Here is a 23,577-nt window from a genome sequence, read left to right as displayed (position 1 = left end):
CAGCCAAGGACCAGACTCACTACCTACAGATGTACTGGGGCCAAACATCTGTTGTGCACCATGACAATGTATCTGTCATGATGGTACAGTATGTTTTTAAGTGAGCCGGTCTCTCTGACTGTCTGTTTCTAGGACTGCAGACACACAGGCCGTTGAAGGGCTGAAAGGGTTGGGGGATGGATCAGATAGGGACTGACCTGGGTATGAGTGAGTGAGTGAGTGAGTGAGAGAGAGGATATACAGAGAGAGAGAGAGAGAGAGAGAGAGAGAGAGAGAGAGAGAGAGGGGATACAGAGAGAGAGAGAGAGAGAGAGAGAGAGAGAGAGAGAGAGAGAGAGAGAGAGAGAGAGGGATACAGAGAGAGAGAGAGAGAGAGAGAGAGATACAGAGAGAGAGAGAGAGAGAGAGAGAGAGAGAGAGAGAGAGAGAGACGAGAGAGAGAGAGAGAAAACACCGAGGAGATACATAGAGAGAGGGGAGATACAGAGAGAGAGAGAGGAGATAGAGTGAGAGCAAGAGAGAGAGAGATGAGATACAGAGAGAGAGAGAGGAGATACAGAGAGAGAGAGAGAGAGAGAGAGAGGAGAGAGAGAGAGAGAGAGAGAGAGAGAGAGAGAGAGAGAGAGGAGATACAGAGAGAGAGAGAGAGAAAACACCGAGGAGATACATAGAGAGAGGGGAGATACAGAGAGAGAGAGAGGAGATAGAGTGAGAGCAAGAGAGAGAGAGATGAGATACAGAGAGAGAGAGAGGAGATACAGAGAGAGAGAGAGAGAGAGAGAGAGAGAGAGGAGAGACAGAGAGAGAGAGAGAGAGAGAGAGAGAGAGAGAGAGAGAGAGAGAGAGAGAGAGAGAGAGAGAGAGAGAGAGAGAACACAGAGGAGATACATAGAGAGAGAGGGGAGATACAGAGAGAGAGAGAGAGGAGATAGAGTGAGAGCGAGAGAGAGAGATGAGATACAGAGAGAGAGATACAGAGAGAGGAGATACAGAGAGAGAGAGAGAGAGAGAGGGGAGATACAGAGAGAGAGGAGATACAGAGAGAGAGAGAGAGAGAGAGAGAGAGAGAGAGAGAGAGAGAGAGAGAGAGAGAGAGAGAGAGAGAGAGAGAGAGAGAGAGAGAGAGAGAGAGAGAGAGAGCGAGAGAGACGAGATACAGAGAGAGAGAGAGAGAGAGAGAGAGAGAGAGCGAGAGAGGGAACACAGAGAGACGAGATACAGAGAGAGAGCGAGAGAGGGAACACAGAGAGAGGTACATAGATGATGTGTATGATGAAGAGAAGAAAGGGCTATGTAGGACAAGACCTCTCCCAATTCATTATATCATCTAACTGAGAAGCCGCGAGGACTCAAAGGCCTAGCGTTAGTGTTGTTAGCATTACCCAGATTGACGGTGAGTTTGACCCGGCCCGCGTCCAGCTCCAGACGCAGGGTGTCAGCTGAGTCCTGGGAGGTGGTGGCCAACAGCAGCCCAAAGGCCCTCTGGGACATAAAGCGCAGCGCCACGTCCTCGGCCTCCGTGTGCATGCTCACTCGCAGCGTCACCTTCAGATACATGCTGCCGTCGTAGCTCAGCACCGTGGCCTCTGTGTGTGACACCAAAAGACAGGGAAACAGGGTTAGCTAATGTTTTGGTCGCAAATGTTCCCATACAGTAGAGAACCTTTTCCTATACACTCAACACTGAATAAGCGCATTATTCAGAATAAAATAAGAAATCAATGTAAGATAATATTATTTTAACTGATATTTCAGATGCAATCTTTGCTGAAAAAATATAGAACAGTGTTTTTCCTTGTATGCCTGTTGGTGAGAGTTTCCTGCAGCAACACTAGATGGCAGGAAAAGCCTGTAATATATCCCACAGCTCTGTTATATGATGCCTCTCTAATCATCCTCCTCTCATAGATGTATATTCAGGCCACAAATAGGATGAGGATTCCATTGATATCCCTCATAATGTTTTCAGCCAAATGCCTTCACAATGGGGCTCCTCATCTCTCTGTGAGAAAGATCTCTGTGGTAGATGCAGGGTGATTTAGACTTATGGAGAGTGCACCGCAATACTGATGAATTACTGATACCCAGCAGTGAGTGGCAATTCAGCAATTTATTCCTCACGTACAGCCACTTCACTAACAGATCACTAATGGAGTGGGAAGTTACCCCTTGAATGACTCACATAAAAAGTGATTTCATCTCCATTGTCTGTATGAAATATCCTAAAACTTGTTTTAAAAGCTTTGCAGTATCATTTCAACCAGAGCAACATTCCCCATCCCACTGTCCCTCTCTCTCACCACTCTCACAGTTTCCCCATCCCGCTGTCCCCCTCTCTCACCGCTCTCACAGTTTCCCCATCCGCTGTCCCCCTCTCTCACCGCTCTCAGTTTCCCCATCCCGCTGTCCCCCTCTCTCACCACTCTCACAGTTTCCCCATCCCGCTGTCCCCCTCTCTCACCACTCTCACAGTTTCCCCATCCCGCTGTCCCCCTCTCTCACCACTCTCACAGTTTCCCTATCCCGCTGTCCCCCTCTCTCACCGCTCTCACAGTTTCCCCATCCCGCTGTCCCCCTCTCTCACCACTCTCACATTTTCCCCATCCCGCTGTCCCCCTCTCTCACCACTCTCACAGTTTCCCCATCCCGCTGTCCCTCTCTCTCACCACTGTTACAGTTGGGGCCCAGGTAGCCCGTGCTGGTGCAGTCACACACATGACGGTTCCAGCCCTCACGGCACTGCCCACCGTTGCCACAGATGTCTCTGACACACCAAATGTGGGTTTCTCTGGTGCAGAAGCTGCTGACTCCAGAGGCTCTCTGGATCTCAGCCAGTCTCCTCAGGTCCCGGCTCCGCCCATCCATGAACAGGTCCCGCATGCAGCCCACATAGCCCAGGTTGAGGGGGGCCGTCCAGACTTCTGGGGGGAGGATGAGGCGCTGGCGTGCCTCGGGCAGACCCCCCAGGTACATATCACCATCCAGGTCTAAGATCTCATTGCCTTCATTAGCAGAGAATGGTGTGCTGCGGCTGTTCACTGAGATGAAGCCTGAAGGCAAGACAGTCAGAGTGAGTCAACTAGTATCAAGGCTGTCTCACCTCACTGTATGTGTGTTTGAGAAGATGTGCAGGTGTGTGTGAGTAATGAGTGTTGGTGGAGAAGTAGGAAAATGAAGTGAGAGTGTGAGTTCCTGTGTTGCTATTGGAGGATGTGGTAGAGACAGTGGATCTAGCTATTCATTGGGATTTAAAATCAAACAGAAGAGGATATCCACAAGGTACACCAGGTGTAAAACTGTGAAATGACTAATGAAGAGGAATATATCAGATCTTTGTCATATCATAATTCTCTATTACCAATAAGCTGTAAGCAAACCGGCTGGAATCACTGGGCTCGACATTTCCCCACGAGGTAGGTGACAGTATAATTGGCCACTTGCGAAATAGGTTAAGGCAATTTACAAAATGTCATACATAGATTATAACTGCTAAAAATAAGACTGTAATTAAAACTGGATATGCACGCAGAATCTCTAAATGCAGTGAAGAAACATGAAGATTAAGGTATAGTAAATGTAATTTCACAAGCCAGTAGAATTTAACTCCTACATTTCTGGTACAGTACGTCTGCAGGACCAGAGTTACTGTATACGCCCCTGGTTCTCTTTTAGTCGACTCTTCGACATCTCACTATGGGACACGGCCCCGTGCGGCTCATTGGTTGAAGCCTTTTTCAATCACACCTAACAGGCCAATCAGAGCTTATCAGAACCATCATGTGTGCTTCCTCTCACCCTTGCGCCCCTCCCTCTGGAAGTCCACGTGGCACCACTCCCCATCGTTGACCCTCTTGTTGCTGGCCTTCATCTTGATGCTGCCAGAGCCCATGTCCATCACCAGGTAGAGGAAGCCGTCCATTAGCTCCATGGCAAAGTAATCAGCCCGGGCATACCTGTCCGGCTGTCTGTCTGGGCCCTGCAGACGTCCGTCCCCGTAGCTGAACAACAGCAGGCCGCTGGGCTCCGTGGTACGGAAGTCAAAGGAGATGGAGCCAGTCTTCTTGGTGTTCCACCTGGGCAGGGTGAGGTAGGCGGCAGGCGTGTCGAAGGTGACCGGCTCCAGGGCGGCCACGTCCTCACAGCGGAAGGTCAGGTCACCGTGAAAACTGACCTGAGGGTCCCGCTCTGCAGCCAGACGAGACAGCTCCAGTGTGAACTCATTGTTCTTGTAAACCACCTATAGGGACAGGGGACAGGAACAGGGAACAGGACTGTCACTGAGTGGGTGGCTGCGGAGAGAACACTTTCTGTGCTGTTATTTACCTCAATCCTCACTCTTTTCTGCAATTGTACTCAATACCAAACCTTAGAATTCATGCAACAATTTGTCATTCATTGAAACGGTTTCTCTCTATCAACCTTGAGCTGAAAGCTGAGAGGGAAATGCGACAAAAGATTCCACTGTATCATTTGGTATCATTTTTTACAGACAGACTGCAACCAACAACATACATAATGCTAATAATCATAACTAGACATCCACTCCAGACATTACAGAGTACATGACTCAATACAAACCATCAGATCATAAAGAGAATCTTCCTGTCTGTGTCTGTGTCTCTGTCTGTCTGTCTGTCTGTCTGTCTGTCTGTCTGTCTGTCTGTCTGTCTGTCTGTCTGTCTGTCTGTCTGTCTGTCTGTCTGTCTGTCTGCCTGCCTGTCTGCATGTCTGTCTGTCTGTCTGTCTGTCTGTCTGTCTGTCTGTCTGTATGTCTGCCTGTCTGTCTGTCTGTCTGTCTGCATGTCTGCCTGTCTGCCTGTCTGTCTGCATGTCTGTCTGCATGTCTGTCTGCCTGTCTGTCTGTCTGTCTGTCTGCATGTCTGTCTGTCTGCATGTCTGCATGTCTGCCTGTCTGTGTCTGTCTGTCTGTTACATGTGCACTGTTCCCATGTACAGATGAAGGCAGTAGGCAGGCACAGCTGAACATGTTTTTCATTTTCACACCAACGGCACTTGCCGTCAAAAGCTGACTGACGCCCTGCTCCAGGGTGAGAACTTTAGTGTCTCTCTGAATCAAAATACACTAGGCAGCAGCTTGGCTTCACACGATACCATTACCAGTAATTGCCAGGCCAAAAAATAAATCTCATGAGAATAAGAAATGAACCACAGTATAAAAAATGCAAGCTGGAGAGTCTATTTCAGCCATAGGTGCAAAAGTACAAAAGAGTAAAAATCTCAGATGACACTCAATATCTCTCTCTTTTTTGGTAGTATCAATCATACTGATACAGACTCCTGATGCCTGTTACAGTGTAACATTGAGTGATAGATATTGGAGGAATACATATCAGGGCTAGGATGGTTCTTTGGGAATTACTGATCCACATCTATTTCATCACAGGCTCAACAATATGCAGTGGGGTCCAAAATCATTGGATCGCTTGATAAACATGAGCAAAAAAACTGTATTAAATAAATAATAAAAATACTGAGCTACTGTATATTGTATGCTCAGAAAAATTTAACACTTGTATTATTTAATACTAATACAATTGCTCAGATAAATATATTTTGTTTAACAAGTAATAACCAAAAAATATATAGGGGTAAAAATGATTGGATCCGCTGTTTTCAATACTCCAGCACCCTCCCCTTACGAGTATAAGGACACAGTCTTTTTCACCAAAAAAATATGAGATTGGAGAACACATTGGGAGAAATCTTAGATAATTCATACAGAATCTTTCCAGATCCTTGATATCCTTTGTCTGTGCTTATGGACTGCCCTCTTCAATTCAAACCATAGGTTTTCAATGTTGATTTTGTGGTCAATTAAGCATTCTTTGTGGATTTTCATGTGTGCTTGGGTTAATGTCTTGCTGGAAGATCCACTTGCGGCCAAGTATCACAGCTCAACAGATGCCCTGTGACAGTGTGCATACCCAGATCAGAGTTCCCTGTTGAGGTACTTACGTCTTTGAGACAGCCCATGAAGTTATTGCTGACTGGGGAGCCAGGGAGGTCAGCCGTGTTGGGACTCCCGCCGATGTAGAACAAGTCATCTGATCCCAGCATGGTGTAATCCTCCTGGGTGTAGCCGGAGGTGGTCAGGATCCCATCCACAGAGATAGTCACCTGGGTGGCCAGAGAGAAATGGAGGTATGGAGAAAGCGGGAGGAGGAGAGAGAGAACAGATAGAAAGAGACAAAGGGGAGATGTGGAATTATTAGAATTTGAATTCAACATCAAGTGAAACAATCCACTGCTTAGTTTTTTTGCGTTAAATGCTGGCCTTTAAATTTGGTTGAATACTTAGCTGTAAGAGTCATGGGTGCAGTTGGAGGGCCCTGCCATTCTCAGAAGCTTCCTACGTTTCTCTATTCTCCAAAGATTAGCAGGGTTGATGATAAGCAAATTATGATATGATCATTCCACCAATATTTTGGATTTCAGTATAATATTATAGAGTTTATATATGTATGTTCGTAGCTGTGAATTTGAGATGACACCCATTCCATTACAAATACAGTAGGTCATCATCGGATATTAGACAGCTGAAACCAATTCTAATCAATCTCAAATCAATACAGAGAGAATAAATGAACGGACCAATTAACAATCTATTATTCATTATTGGGAGAAATTGTTTCAGAAGGCATTATAATCCATTAAAATGGTTTAAGAGGAGTGCATTACATACAGTTGAAGTCTGAAGTTTACATACACCTTAGCCAAATACATTTAAACTTAGTTTTTCACAATTCCTGACATTTAATCCTAGTAAAAATTCCCTGTCTTATGTCAGTTAGGCTCACCACTTTATTTGAAGAATGTGAAATGTTAGAATAATAGTGAGAGAATTATTTATTTCAGCTTGTATTTATTTTGTCACATTCCCAGTGGGTCAGAAGTTTACATACACTCATTAGTATTTGGTAGCATTGCCTTTAAATTGTTTAACTTGGGTCAAACGTTTCGGGTAGCCTTCCACAAGCTTCCCACAATAAGTTGGGTGAATTTTGGCCCATTCCTCCTGACAGAGCTGGTGTAACTGAGTCTGGTTTGTAGGCCTCCTTGCTCGCACACACTTTTTCAGTTCTGCCCACAGATTTTCTATAGGATTGATGTCAGGGCTTTGTGATGGCCCCTCCAATACCTTGTCTTTGTTGTCCTTAAGTCATTTTGCCACAACTTTGGAAGTATGCTTGGGGTCATTGCCCATTCTTTGGATTTTCCCATGATGTCAAGCAAAGAGTCACTGAGTTTGAAGGTAGGCATTGAAATACATCCACAGGAACACCTCCAATTGACTCAAATGATGTACATTAGCCTATCAGAAGCTTTTAAAGCCATGACATCATTTTCTGGAATTTTCCAAGCTGTTTAAAGACACAGTCAACTTAGTGTATGTAAACTTCTGACCCACTGGAATTGTGATACAGTGAATTATTAGTTAAATAATCTGTCTGTAAACAATTGTTGGAAAAATTACTTGTGTCATGCACAAAGTAGATGTCCTAACCGACTTGCCAAAACTATAGTTTGTTAACAAGAAATTTGTGGAGTGGTTGAAAAACGAGTTTTAATGACTCCAACCTAAGTGTATGTAAACTTCCGACTTCAACTGTATATATGAGATATACTGTTGTCGTGTATGTGGCTCAGCTGCGACTGAAATGGTAATACTATACCAATATTATTGTTTTGTGTTTTTAAAATCGTTGTTAATTTCTTTTCGTTTTAATTTTTTTTAAACTGATTTTTTTATAAAAAAATTAGTTTAGTTTCAGTTAGTTTTCAGACCTGATTTATTCGTTTTTTATTTAGTTTGAGTTTTACACTGAACAAAAATATAAACGCAACATGTAAAGTGTTGGTCCCATGTTTCATGAGCTGAAATAAAAGATCCCAGAAATCCAAGATGGCGTAGCAGTGCGGTCGTGTTTTCTGTAGTGTCCTTGTGTAAATAGCCTTTTTTTTGTGTGTGTCTATTTTGTATATATTTCCCAATTTTACTTTTTTACTTTTCATTCTTTAACTAAATATACTTTCCTGCAACCCGCCTCACCCAACGTGGAAAGGATTCTATTATTTCTTTATAACTTTTATCAAGAACCTTAAGCTGAAACTAGTCTAGCTGCAACCAAATGGCTGTGGTAGCCAGCTAGCTAGCTACTTGCTATTAGCCACCGTTAGCGTCTTCACCATTGTCCGTGGCCTGCACTACCCACCAGCCAGCTCTAGCTCTAGCCTGGACAATTTGTCGGCCAGTCTGTACAGCGTGCTATTGACCCAGAGCATATCAGATTTTCTGCCGGAATCAATGGACCCTAACGCCGGATCATCGCAACTAGCTAGTGGCAACCGAATGGCTGTTGTCGTTGGCTAATTACCATTTCCCCTTAGCAAGCACCAGTTAGCCTTGAGCTAGCCTCGAGCCAGGTACATCTCCCGGCTATCTACCTCTCTGTTAACCGGACGGGACCTCCTAGTGTTGACACGGAGCCCCGCCAATCCAACACGACTGGTCTGCAGACGAAATCGTCTGATGTGGTTTCAACAGGCTTCCCGTTACGACATCGACCACGAAGATCCATCAGCTAGCCCCGGCCCGCTAGCACACGCAAGCTGTGCCTCTTGCTCGCCAGTGCTGTAGCAGTCCCTGAACTACCTCCGAACTCTCCTATTGCTGTTCACTGGACCTTATGATAACTCAGCTATACAGCTGATGCCTGCTGGACTGTTCCTTTATACAGTACCGCATCCTGTTTATGTTTAGCCTCAGCCCAAACTTTGTCGCCATTACCAGCTGTTTTCTTAGCTCTCTCGAATAACACCTGTGATTGCTTTATGCCTCTCTCCCATGTCAATATGTCTTGCTTATTGCTGTTTCGGTTATTTCTTATTGTACTATTTCACTGTAGAGCCCCCAGTCCACCTCAACCTGCCTTAGATAGCTCCTTTGTCCCACCCCCCATACACGCGGAGACCGACTCAATCGGTGCCTCCAGTGATGCTATCTCTTTCATCATTACCCACTGCTTAGGTTTACCTCCACTGTACTCATATCCTTCCATATCCATGTCTGTACATAATGCCCTGAATCTATTCTACAATGCCTGGAAATCTGCCCCTTTTATTCTCTGTACCCAACGCACTAGAAGACCAGTTCTTAAAGCCTTTAGCCGTATCCTTATTCTACTCCTCCTTTGTTCCTCTGGTGATGTAGAGGTTAACCCAGGCCCTGTAGCCCCCAGTAGCACTCCTACTCCCCAGGCGTTATCATTTGTTGACTTCTGTAACCGTAAAAGCCTTGGTTTCTTGCACATTAACATCCGAAGCCTCCTCCTTAAGTTTGAGTTATTCACTGCATTGGCACACTCCACCAACCCTGATGTTCTAGCAGTGTCTGAATCCTGGCTTAGGAAGGCCACCAAAAATGCAGAAATGTCCACGCCCAACTACAACATTTTCCGTCTAGATAGAACTGCCAAAGGGGGTGGGGTTGCAATCTACTGTAGAGATAGCCTGCAGAGCTCTGTCATACTATCCAGGTCTGTGACCAAAAAGTTTGAGCTTCTACTTCTAAAAATCCACCTTTCCAGAAATAAGTCTCTCACTGTTGCCACTTGCTACAGATACCCCTCAGCCCCGAGCTGTGCCCTGGACACCATATGTGAACTGATTGCCCCCCATCTATCCTCAGAGTTCGTACTGCTTGGTGACCTAAACTGGGATATGCTTAACACCCCGGCCAACCTACAATCTAAACTAGATGCCCTCAATCTCACACAAATTATCAACGAACCTACCAGGTACAACCCTAAATTTGTAAACATGGGCACCCTCATAGATATCATCCTGACAAATTTACCCTCTAAATACACCTCCGCTGTCTTCAACCAGGATCTCAGCGATCACTGCCTTATTGCCTGCGTCCGTAATGGGTCAGCGGTCAAACGACCACCCCTCATTACTGTCAAACGCTCCCTAAAACACTTTAGCAAGCAGGCCTTTCTAATTGACCTGGCCCGGGTATCCTGGATGGATACTGACCTCATTCCGTCAGTAGAGGATGCCTGGTTGTTCTTTAAAAGTGCTTTCCTCTCAATCTTAAATAAGCATGCCCCATTCAAAAAATTCAGAACTAAGAACAGATATAGCCCCTGGTTCTCCTCAGACTTGACTGCCCTTGACCAGCACAAAAACATCCTGTGGCGTACTGCATTAGTATCGAACAGCCCCCGCGATATGCAACTTTTCAGGGAAGTCAGGAACCAATATACACAATCAGTTAGAAAAGCAAAGGCTAGCTTTTTCAAACAGAAATTTGCATCCTGTAGCACTAACTCCAAAAAGTTTTGGGACACTGTAAAGTCCATGGAGAATAAGAGCACCCCCTCCCAACTGCCCACTGCACTGAGGCTAGGAAACACTGTCACCACCGATAAATCTATAATAATCGAGAATTTCAACAAGCATTTTGCTACGGCTGGCCATGCTTTCCACCTGGCTACCACTACCCCGGCCAACAGCTCTGCACCCTCCGCTGCAACTTGCCCAAATTTAATTTGAGAGATAAAATAAAGCTCCACTGAATGTAAAGCAATGAAAAGCTGAATTTAGTATCTAACCAGAAAGAAAAATGAAGAATATAAAAAATGAGGGGTTAAAAAATGAAGACAACCTTTTGAAGAGTTATGTTAGTTAGTATAGAAGACAGAGTTAGCAAAGAAAATAACCATAAAATGTGCAGTCAGCATAGGATGTAGGATATTAACTTGAGCCAGTTTGCTACAGCAGGAAAATAATCCTGCAGAAACAGGAAATGTGAATTATTATGTGGATTCTAATTAATGGACATTTTTATAGGGTTTGATACATTTTTCGTAAGGGAAAATAACAGTTGAAATTACAAACTTCAGAAGCCTTTTTAAACCTCAAACACATTACAAGTTAAAAACATCCTGCATGTGATCAAATTAAGATCCTACACCTGTAGACAGGCTTAATGTTGCATGGGAGGGGATAGCAGGCATGACCAGGGTTAGTAGGAGAGCATGTCAATGACTAATCCTGATAGGGTGTAAAGCTAGTACAGAAATGTGTTGTGAAATACATGGCTGTATGCTTTCAAAGATAAAAGGTTTTGTAGAAGTGCAACCCTACAGGATAGGTCTGATGTAGCTAAATATGGACCATTAATCAGATATATCCTCAGCTCAGTAAAAAATGGTGGTATCCTTCCTCAGGATAAATTCACCCACAGCACTATACACATTAACAGGTAAAGTCAAATATTGTTTGTTAGAAACATGGAATTATAAGAGCACCTTCAATACATAAACACATGAAAAAGGTCCAATGTACAAGAACAAATCATATTGATTACTAGTAGGCCTATATTGTTGAGACTCAATGAGATTGACTCAGAAATCAATAGGCACGTTCCAAATCAATTCAGCCACAACAATATACACCTCAACAATAGTCACACACGGAGGAACATCACACTGCATCAACATGTATCACCTGGAGAAACATTTTTGAGAGAACCAAAACTGTGGCATTGATTCATTTCACTTTGAACTGAATTGAAAAGAACAAGATTGTGTATCGACTTCCATAGAGAATAAGAATGGATTACTATATGTGAGGCACATTTATTGAACATACCCTAAAGACTTTCACACTTGGGTTATGAGTCACTGGAGTTTGGCTTGGGACTGATAAAGATAAATTGAGGGTTAAATCAGAAAAGGGTAGCCTAAAACATCTTTGTTTTTCAGTCCTGAGGGATAAATTAACATAACTCATTGAATACAATTAAACTGACATTATAACTGGTCTCCCTTGGATGCCCATGATGGATAAGCATTCACAACTACTGGAAGCTAAATAATGACATCATCACTCCCTCTTCAAATAGAAAATGAATGTCTTCCTGTAATAATGCTAGAGCTACTGCTGAGCGCAGGAAGAAGCACAGAGAGGGGGTGTACAGTACTGTACCTGGCGCAGGTTGCGTATGATGCGCACTTCGTGCCAGGCGTTGTCATTGAACTTGCCGTTGGTGGGCTCCACCAGGGCCTCGAAGGCCCCGGAGCCCAGGTTGATGACCAGCCACACAGCGCCGCTCCTCAGGGATAGGTTGACGTAGTCAGCTGACTTCCCGGTGTGGAGCAGGAGGCCGTTCCTCTGCAGCGTGCGGAAGGACAGAGTGATCTCGTCCAGGTTGCTCTGGATGGGCATCTGAGACAAGTCATAGCTGAAGAACTCGTTGCCTTTGTAGGTGGCTACCGACTCCTCTTTTGCTGTAGAGAGAAATGGAGAGAAGGCTGTTATCATCAGCTAGTGTTATCATCAGCTAGAGTTATCACAGCTATTGTTATCACAGCTATTTTATTAGTATTTTAATTAACCTTTCATCAGGAAAGTCCCACTGAGACACAGTCTCTGTAGCCCTAATATTTTTCATAATTTCATAATTAACAAGCTTTATTAAACTATCAAACAGTTTTGTTGTATTTCAGTCTTCTGTGATGTATATAAAGTGTAATATTGGGATGCAAACTCATATCTGACATGGTACAGGTGTCTTCTTGTTTTTAAGCCCATAACCATGTGTGTGAGGTGTAGACTTTTGTTTCAAAGTAGATTTGTTTAAGACTACCAAGAATCACTCTGTGTGACCCTGATTTAGCCCACTGCAGTAAAAGGTTAATAAGGGAGAACCTGGCCAAGAAGGCAGTAGAAGTCCGTACAACATTAGAACAATGTAAAACATACATTGTACTGTTCAAGCTTTTTGAAATGGAGCATTCAATACTGTAATTACAGGTTAATAATATATATATATTTTTATGTATATTTCTCCCAATTATGACACAAATATTGATGGGTGAACATATCAAAAGAACCACTCAACAAAGATCTAACTCATCATCATCATCATCATCATATCATCATATCTGCCAAACATTTTCCTTACACCTGTTTAAAAGTTCTCATGAAATTCCTTGAATTTCCTTCGCGGGGAAAAAACTGACTACTGTAGCTTTTCCATGGAAAATGGTGATGAGATATTATTAATGCATCTGGCACACATGGCAAACTATCACCTTCCTAGGTCCTACAGATGTCTAGGGATATATCTAATGACCGTGCTTAAGCAAATTTGCTCAATGACATACCAGAGCACATCCTATCAAGTTATGGTTGGGTGCAATCAGATGCAATTTTCCTTTTCAAATATCAGTAACTGATGAAATGTAAAACGTTCCTGCATGTGGTTTTCCTCCAGACTATCAAGTGGAAAATGACATTCATTTGATGACTTGAGAGAATCCATCAAGTATGAAGCCTAGGAATGTCATTTGGAATCTAGATGATTTGTGCAGGATTCAATCAAGCAGAGGCCAGCTCTTATCTTGAATAGTCTAACTCCCAGGTAACACTGAGGCATGAGGCTCTTCTTCAGATCTAATGTATGATTAATTCAACATCTGCTGCTATTTACAGAAAAGCTGGACACGTACAGTACCAGTCAAAAGTTTGGGCATACCTACTCATTCAATGGTTTTTCTTTATTTTTACTATTTTCTACATTGTAGAATAATAGTGAAGACATCAAAACTATGAAATAACACATATGGAATCATGTAGTAACCAAAAAAGTGTTAAACAAATCAAAATACATTTTAGATTTTAAATTCTACAAAGTAGCCACCCTTTGTCTTGATGACAGCTTTGCAAAGAGTGGCTATTTGAAGAATCTCAAATATAAAATATATTTTGATTTGTTAACACTTTTTTGGTTACTACATGAGCCCAGTTTAAATGCTTAATGTTGCCAGGCAAAGCTGAACCCACATTTAACTACGACACAGAACAATTAAAATGAGAGCTGCTCATTGTCTTAAAGTCTCTCTACCACCAAAGAGGTTAAGGTTGGCATCCATATAAAACTCTGCAGTGCACATGTGTGGGAGTATCATCCATATCTATCAGAACAGGCAACAACTTTTGTCTTCTGAATAGCCTTCTCTGGCTCTCGTCTGTCCTCTCATTTGACACGTTGTGAAGGATTGTACTTCCATCTCCCATCCTACTTGTCGCCTGCTAAGTCTGGTGACCCACTGTGACAAGAGGAATTTAATTAGCACTCCACAGCATCTGAGGAACAGTACCACAGACAACTACGCATGGGTGGCCTCTGCTACAATTCATCATTCTGTCTCACTACCATCCCCCTCTCTCCCTCCCTCTCCCCCTACACCCCTCCCTCCCTTTCAGTCTGTGTGTCTGTCTATATCACCTACACAGTCCTTTCAGGGAGAGAGAGAGAGAGAGAGAGAGAGAGAGAGAGAGATAGATAGAGAGAGAGAGAGAGAAAAAAAATCTCTTATAAAGTATATAATTACATAGTCTTATTTTAGGAACACATTATCATATAACAAAGACAGGAGCTGTGTGAAGATACTCCCACACACATAATCCTAATGGAATCTCTCCAGTTCTACTGTACGATCCACAGCTTATGTGACTACGGGCAGCCTTTCAACCCCTGGGGTCTTACACTGGCAACATGAGTTCACGGAATTACAGAGCAGGTATGCCTATCAACAAACAAAAAGTCAGCAGAACATCAAATATATTTTTCAGCTGTGAGTGCACTGATCTCATCAAATACATGAGTGGAGACTAGTACACTCTCTTCCTCCATCCCGCTCCTCTTTGTATGTGGCAAGTGAATCCCCTGAGACTGAACTCCTTTCCATATCCATATTTGTAACTAAGCCTACTTTACAGAAGCTCATTCAAGACAGTTCACGCCAGTTCAAGTCAGTCTGTTCATTCCCCAAACAGTGAATTAACTGCTAATAGCGATGATATTGTATTACCATGAGAATCCACTGCACTGTGCAATAGGTCCCCCTCTTCCTCTCTCTCTAGCTAAGTACCATCATGTGCGGAGACCAGATCTGTCTCTGTGCAGTGTCTCCGTCAGTGCTTGGGCCTGATATAACGTGGCTGGTCCCTAAAGTGCATGGTGTTGCATGACAGACGCAGCTGTGTTTCTCTGAGACAGCTCTCACATCCCGATCTGGGGGAGCTAACTGGAATCTCACATGACTACAGGGAGGGAGGGCATACAACAGCGCAGACAACTCAGAAAAACGTTTAAATAGAGGGAAGAAAATAGTCATTTGTTTTCACATACTGCCGAAGGCTAGGGTATCCTGTATCTCAATACTGTCAATCATCTCTCAGAGTCTTCTCATATTACTGGTGAGAGAGAGGCAGCCTTTAAGCTGGGTAACATAGTAACACCTGAAACACCTGCACGGATGTCTTTACATCCAGCTGGATGCTGTGACAACCCACATAAAGACTGTCATGTACACCTGGTAGAAGGAGCTAGTGGCAGGATGGAGGTCATACGTCTAATTCACACAATGTAATGGGAAAAGAGCTACAGGATAGTTCAATTGACTTCCATTGACTGTCAGTCTCAAGGGAACTGCTGTGCTTTCCTCATTCAGATGTATATTCTACCTTCTCATCCCATGAGGACAGGCACCATTAAATGGAAGGAGATGATGTTTTGACATCATATTCTAGCACAACCTTTAATATTGCAATGGTGAGAAACGACTTCAATATGTCAACTACATTTTCACCTCTGACTTCGCAGTGAACAATGGGAGAAAAAAAATATTCAGCGGATAAATATCTTGCTTCCTATCCATGTATTATAATACTTTTAGTTATTACTTGAGTTATCTTATATCATCCACACATATGAGATTGATGGCTAGCACAGACATAGACAACATCTTCTTAAGGATATAAAAGATACCCACTCAGAGACGTGGACCACGCACGACAAAAGGGTAGGATTTCCAAAATCACAGTTTAGTCTTCTCTTTTTGATAACAATTGTAGGCGCACTCTAGCTCAGACAGAACGGGTATATCTCTGCCATCCTGATAAGCCGACTTGAGTGTCCACCATACAAAACTTTAACAACCAGACATTACACAATACATCAGTACATAATCTGGCTAACAGGAAACAGGAAAATGGCTACTTTCACAGTAACCCAAACTGTAGCAACACCCTCATTACAGTATCTAGTGAAGCATGCCTTCCTAATTTATAACTGTGACGAGTACTGAGGATACGAAGAGGCAGGACGTAGATGCAGGAATCAACAAGGTAAAGGTTTACTTAACACTGAGCAAGAGAACAACAAAGAGCGAGTACACGACACTAACAATCACACACAACACAACACTGAACTGTCCAGGGCTATATAGGGGTGGTGATGAGGTGCAGGTGCGCTGGAGGTGATTAGGGTGCGTTGGGTTTCCATTCCGGTGTTGCCGAGGTGGTGCGCTCAGACCGGTGGCTCAGTAGACCAGCGAATCAGAGCGCCAGAGGGGAGCAACGGGAGGAGACGTGACAATAACATCCACATGGGAGTGAACCTCAGGGTCTCCTGAACACCACTGTGAGGACGTCTCATTGTGCTGATATTAGAGTCCATCCCCACCATCTGATCCCACTGAGACTTTCACCACTTGGAGAGAAAAAGAGACTCTTCAACAATAACGGAGTTGAACAGAGCCTTGAAAATGTACCCTACACAAATGCACTCATAGGTCAAATAAGAGATCACTTTCAGCCCACGCAAACACATATAGCAGCTGAATCGCACCAACATGTTGGTACATTTTCTTTTGTAGATGGTGTTAGTTGAAATATACTGTAGGAGATTAAATGATGGAGTAGGAGAAGCTCTCTCAGGGTTTGAGTTAGCGCTACATGCTTTAATAGGATGGAGGTTTGAGTTAGCTCTACGTGGTTTAACAGGATGGAGGTTTGAGTTAGCGCTACATGCTTTAATAGGATGGAGGTTTGAGTTAGCATTACATGCTTTAATAGGATGGAGGTTTGAGTTAGCTCTACGTGGTTTAACAGGATGGAGGTTTGAGTTAGCGCTACATGCTTTAATAGGATGGAGGTTTGAGTTAGCTCTACGTGGTTTAACAGGATGGAGGTTTGAGTTAGCGCTACATGCTTTAATAGGATGGAGGTTTGAGTTAGCTCTACGTGGTTTAACAGGATGGAGGTTTGAGTTAGCTCTACGTGGTTTAACAGGATGGCCGTTTGAGTTAGCTCTACGTGGTTTAACAGGATGGAGGTTTGAGTTAGCTCTACGAGGTTTAACAGGATGGAGGTTTGAGTTAGCTCTACGTGGTTTAACAGGATGGAAGTTTGAGTTAGCTCTACGTGGTTTAACAGGATGGAGGTTTGAGTTCGCTCTACACGGTTTAACAGGATGGAGGTTTGAGTTAGCTCTACACGGTTTAACAGGATGGAGGTTTGAGTTAGCTCTACGTGGTTTAACAGGATGGAGGTTTGAGTTAGCTCTATGTGGTTTAACAGGATGGAGGTTTGAGTTAGCTCTACGTGGTTTAACAGGATGGAGGTTTGAGTTAGCTCTACGTGGTTTAACAGGATGGAGGTTTGAGTTAGCTCTACGTGGTTTAACAGGATGGAGGTTTGAGTTAGCTCTACGTGGTTTAACAGGATGGAGGTTTGAGTTAGCTCTACGTGGTTTAACAGGATGGAGGTTTGAGTTAGCTCTACGTGGTTTAACAGGATGGAGGTTTGAGTTGGCTCTACGTGGTTTAACAGGATGTGGGCGATATTTAAAGAAGACATAAACCAAACAAACCCAGAGACTCATTTGTAAAAATACATCAAAAGGAAGAGGTATTTCGCTATCTGCATGCTTACACATCAGATTGCACGACTGCAGTTAAGTTGAACTATGCAGGCCCTTTCCACAATCAGCGAGGATAGGACATTTCACCAATTAAGGGGGGAGTTGCATACCTAAACTCACTGACAAGTGAAAAATTATGTTTTTGATTGAGCAATAATGTGTACGTGCCTGTGTGATTGCCTGTGTGAGTGCCTGTGTGTGTGCCTGTGTGAGTGCCTGTGTGTGTGACTGCTGAGAGTGCAGGATGGTAATGAAGAACGATAATATAGCATGATAATGCAGGATGGTAATGCTGGATGATAACGCAGGATGGGAACGCAGGATGGTAACGCAGGATGGTAGCGCAGGATGGTAATGTAGGACGGTAACGCAGAATGATAATGCAGGATGGCAATGCAGGACAGTAATGCAGGACAGTAATGCAGGATGGTAATGTAGGACGGCAACGCAGGACGGTAACGCAGGATGGTAATGCAGGACGGTAATGCAGGATGGCAATGCAGGATGGCAATGCAGGATGATAATGCTGGATGATAACGCATGATGGTAATACAGGATGTCAATGCAGGACGGCAATGCAGGATGGTAATGCAATATGATAATGCAGAAAAACAAAGCAGGATGGTAATGCATGATGGTAATGCAGGATGGCAATGCAGGACGGCAATGCAGGGCGGTAATGCAGGATGATAACGCAGAACGACAATGCAGGATGCAATGCAGGATGGCAACGATGGACGATAATGCAGGACAATAATGCAGGATGGTAATGCAGGATGGCAACGATGGACGATAATGCAGGACGATAATGCAGGATGACAACGCAGGATGGCAATGTAGGATGCAATGCATGATGTCAACGCAGGACGATAATGCAGGATGGTAATGCAGGACGATAATGCAGGATGACAACGCAGGATGGCAATGCAGGATGATAACGTAGGATGGCAATGCAGGATGATAATACAGGACGATAATGCAGGATGGTAATGCAGGATGGCAACGCAGGATGGCAATGCAGGACGGTAATGCAGGATGGTAATGCAGAATTGATAATGCAGAATGATAATGGAAACCTGTAAAACAAGCTGTCACTCTTCTTTTTCTTCTCCTCTCTTCCTTTCTTCTTCTCTATAAAGCCAAGGTCATGTGAAGGACCCTATATGCTCCCTGAGCTCTGAGGTCTGGGTCATTAACTTCGGGTTGTGTGTGTGTTTCAGTGTATCAAAGTGGATTTATTTACTTACTTAGCTACAGTTTAGCATTAGCTTCACTGTCAGAGAGCAAAAAACCCAGACTTGGTAGCCATTTGATTAGGTACATTTGCAATTTGGGTAAATTATACTGTGTCTTTAATATCAGTTGATGAACTTCTCCAGCCTGTAATGATGGCACACATGATCATAATGATCATAATATCAGCTCTCTCTCCAGATGGGATAAACAAAGAGATGCACATCTGTATCTGACAGGTCCTGACAGGTCCCAACCACACACACCCTGCATTCTCTGATGGTGACGTAACAAACATATCAAGGAGTTTCCACTCACTGTGACACGCTGACATAAATATAAAATAATTAGGATCATCAAAACCTTCCCACATTGTTTTTAAAGCTTTTAATGCACAACACAGGGAGTGTGTAAATGATATACATACCAAAATCAAAACTAGATTTGAATGCATCTCTGAACAAATAATTGTTAGTTTAACAAAGAAAAACAATCCTGGGAGTAGTAGATGTAGTCAATACAGAGCCTCTATCATACCACTGACTCCTCCCATACCGCTGACTCCTCCCATACCGCTGGCTCCGCACATACCGCTGACTCCTCCCATACCGCTGACTCCTCCCATACCACTGGCTCCTCCCATACCGCTGGCTCCTCCCATACCGCTGACTCCTCCCATACCACTGACTCCTCCCATACCGCTGGCTCCTCCCATACCGCTGACTCCTCCCATACCACTGACTCCTCCCATACCGCTGGCTCCTCCCATACCGCTGGCTCCTCCCATACCGCTGGCTCCTCCCATACCGCTGGCTCCTCCCATACCGCTGGCTCCTCACATACCGCTGGCTCCTCACATACCACTGACTCCTCCCATACCGCTGGCTCCTCCCATACCGCTGACTCCTCACATACCGCTGACTACAACCATAATGGGGGAAGTAGAGGTACATTTAATTACATTTTTACATTTTAGTCATTATCCAGAGCGATTTCTTAAGATAGCTTGGTGAGACCACACATCACAATCGTATCAAGTACATTTATCCCTCAACAAAGTATTTCTATTTATTAAGTATTTAAGTCAGTGCTGGAAGGAAAAGACAAGTGCCTTTTATAATACCACTCCCATCCCTAGTCAGAGCACCAGAATCCCCAGTCAGACCAGTAGTATGAACAGCAGCACCAGAATCCCCAGTCAGACCAGTAGTATGAACAGCAGCACCAGAATCCCCAGTCAGACCAGTAGTATGAACAGCAGCACCAGAATCCCCAGTCAGACCAGTAGTATGTACAGCAGCACCAGAATCCCCAGTCAGACCAGTAGTATGTACAGCAGCACCAGAATCCCCAGTCAGACCAGTAGTATGAACAGCAGCACAGCCCTCTCTGGCTCACTGATGTGATTAATCACTGGTCTCCTTAATGCCCAGAGGTCTACATTCAATCAAAAGTGATCTGTTTAATATTCCAGGCCACACACACACACACACACACACACACACACAGCAGTCTTATAGCACATAACATGAGCAAATACTGGGAATAATTACTGGGAATAATTGGCACCAGATGACTAAATAAATCAAGATTTCAACTGATTCTAAATGTAAAGTATTTTGAGTGCATAGAATAAAAGTTTTGATATACATGAGGTATGGGCTGGCTTTATGAAGCCCATTTAGGCAACAGGAAAAGCAGCTTAATGTAAAGCCAATTCTGCACATCACAGTTTTCCCAAAAGTCAGCACATTGTTTTATTGTCCAGTTAAAGTTTATTGTCCTGTGAAAGTGAAAGGCTCAGACAACCAAAGCCTTCAGCCAACCTTCCTTACACTCTTACCCTACCTCAAATCCCTGCCCTCGCCCCTATAGCACCAAGCAGACTTACTCCATCACAGTTTTTATTGTCAGAATGCCAAAGACAATTTGCAGAAACACCTTTCTGTCCGTCCATACTGGTAAAAGTCCCTGCGGTGCAGACATACAGAACCTACATTAAACACCTCAGCTCAGAGCTACAAAGCAGGATGTGTAGGTGTCAGATTCCAATAGGTGTTAGATGACAGAAATGGTAATGCTACCATAAGCTGCTAGCTGTGGGGCACCACCATGTGACTAATGCTCTCAAAGGACCAGAAAATGGAATCCGTATGCAGCTTATCTGCTCCTATACTGTGGCCCGGAGCAAGACTTCCTACCATAACTCATAATGATAACTTACACTTATACACCTATAACATGTATCCGAGACTTATTCTAATATATTTAAACGGTCATTGAAATGAAGGATAGACTTAAGAGGCCCACCTTTTTAACCTGACTTTAAAGCGCTTCTATTATAATCTTATTATAAAATTAGCCAAGCTACAGAAAGATACGGGCTACCAGAAACAATAGAGGGAGTGAAATCTGGATTAGGTGGATCCTTGCTAGAAAAAGAGAGAGACAGAGACAGAGACAGAGACAGAGACAGAGACAGAGACAGAGACAGAGACAGAGACAGAGACAGAGAGACATGGCCTGCTTTGAACTCTCTGGAGAAACCACCAGCAGGTATCTACATCTCCCTGGCAACATTAGAAAAGTTACTGCCGGTCAGTTAGCAGGGCTCTTGGGTCAGATCCCAGACAGAGAAGATGACACTGTGCCCATCATCAATGCTACATTTAGCCAACCTGATATTGTTGGAAGACATGGAATTGCTTAATTGCATCAAGGGAATACAGCTCCACAGGGTGAATGTACTGTATGCATTAAACTGTAATGGATCTTTACTACACCTCATTTGGTGTCCAGCAGCAGCACAGCTCACAGATGAAGGCCATGTCAAGTGAAAAGCCATGGCAACAGGAAATGCCTTGCGTGTAATGACTAGTGCAGGTCATGCTTAGCTGTTGCTGTACTAAAGAACAGCATAGTCTATTGCCTCTAGAAATGTTTCTGTGATTTCACAATCAATGCATCATTTCCTGTCCTGTCCTCTACCTCTCATTATCAGACACATACAATTGTGTCAATCAGAGGAGGCTGGTGGGAGGAGATATAGTCGGACATTGTAATGGCTGGAATGGAATGAATGGAACGGTATCAAACACATCAAACACATGGAAACCATGTTTGACTCCATTCCATTGATTCCATTCCAGCCATTACAATGAGCCCGTCCTCCTATAGCTCCTCCCACCAGCCTCCTCAAGGGGTCAAAGCCTTTGTATTGCACCTACTCACAGGAAATGGTCTGGTAAACCTAGACATATTTAGAGGTAAATCTGTGTCTTGCTAAACAAACAGTACAAACTCCACTACCCACCAGTTGCTATGATCTGATAGAAGAGACAATGTTTGAAAAGTAGGTCTCTTTCCCAGGTGTTCATATCCTTCACTGAGAGGGGACATTCAGACTCTCTGGAATGTTCTACTAGGCTCATAAATAAAGCAAATATACTACAAGGATTTAAAGCGCAGATCCATTGTAAGACAGTCACAGTATGACCTGTTTCCATAATTACCCAAATGTTTATGCAACTCTCACTGCAGAAATGGGGCAGGTATAGTCAGAATACATTCAACGTATTTAAAAAATGTGCCTGCGATTCACTGTAAAATAAAAGGTATGCTATCTTACCAGATGGCGATGATTCGGCTGCGGAGAGAGAAGAAGAAAAAACAGTCAGTTAGGGCTTTGATCAAATCCTTCAACGCCTACTCCAACCACTCAAAACAGTCATGGCAATGTCTGCCTTTTGAATGCTTTTCATGAAGCATACTCTAGTCAGTCTCATGTAAGCAATAAACCATGGATATAAATATGGTTTAATATTATCTTAGTATGCATTCATCCTGTTTGTGCACCCAGTAGCAGAAAAGCCACACTGCTCTTTCACTGTTAGCAAATGACCTCACGGTTAGCAGACGAGTTGTTGTGCCGGGATCCCAAAGTAACGACAGGTCAACGGTGTACTCAAACATGAACGGATAGCCACAACATGTGAAGCTTGGTTGTTTCAACTGAGTACACATACCAGTTCAGCTGTCCTCCTTTACCCATGCCTCATCAAAAAAGCATTCATTCATTCAGGTCATGTTGTGCACACATTGTGTGATGTGAAATATACATATGTTAGACACCCACAGGTACAGGAAGCATAGTAATGGCATCTTTTTGTAGGCATTAACGCCATGGCACGTTGGCCAAAGCCTATGGGGAAATTAATGTTTTTTTTGGATGGTTTTTGGATAAACACCAAAAATAAGGTCTGAGGTTAACACAGGCTTAGGAGATCTTATGAGTTTTGTTCTATGAGATAATCTTCATCAGTTAACGTCACTTTGTGTGCATTTTGAAGTGTTTATGTAATCAAAACAAGCACCTAAAGCACATACAGTGGGGAAAAAAAGTATTTAGTCAGCCACCAATTGTGCAAGTTCTCCCACTTAAAAAGATGAGAGAGGCCTGAAATTTTCATCATAGGTACACGTCAACTATGACAGACAAATTGAGAAAAAAAAATCCAGAAAATCACATTGTAGGATTTTTTATG

The 23,577-nt window shown here is 43.5% G+C and overlaps 1 protein-coding gene and 1 long non-coding RNA gene across 4 annotated transcripts in view; one reads left to right on the top strand and one right to left on the bottom strand.

The window, feature by feature from the left end:
• Positions 1-23,577, bottom strand: part of nrxn2a (neurexin 2a) — a 307,701-nt gene that overhangs the window by 220,844 nt on the left and 63,280 nt on the right. For all 3 annotated transcript variants that reach the window (XM_041851550.1, XM_045208196.1, XM_045208197.1), the window contains exons 4-9: positions 22,662-22,679; positions 12,016-12,317; positions 5,977-6,138; positions 3,796-4,237; positions 2,667-3,050; positions 1,383-1,586 (exon numbers count right to left, since the gene is read on the bottom strand). In XM_041851550.1, the coding sequence (XP_041707484.1) occupies positions 1,383-1,586; positions 2,667-3,050; positions 3,796-4,237; positions 5,977-6,138; positions 12,016-12,317; positions 22,662-22,679 (1,512 nt within the window). The remainder of the gene's footprint in view (positions 1-1,382; positions 1,587-2,666; positions 3,051-3,795; positions 4,238-5,976; positions 6,139-12,015; positions 12,318-22,661; positions 22,680-23,577) is intronic.
• LOC121542094 overlaps positions 1-23,577 on the top strand; it is a 52,194-nt gene that overhangs the window by 17,539 nt on the left and 11,078 nt on the right. The window lies entirely within an intron of this gene.

The sequence above is a fragment of the Coregonus clupeaformis genome, chromosome 27 (genome assembly GCF_020615455.1).
Source record: "Coregonus clupeaformis isolate EN_2021a chromosome 27, ASM2061545v1, whole genome shotgun sequence".
Lineage (NCBI taxonomy): Eukaryota > Metazoa > Chordata > Actinopteri > Salmoniformes > Salmonidae > Coregonus > Coregonus clupeaformis.
Note: the sequence above shows the minus strand (reverse complement) of the source record. Positions and strands in the feature narration are given on the sequence as shown.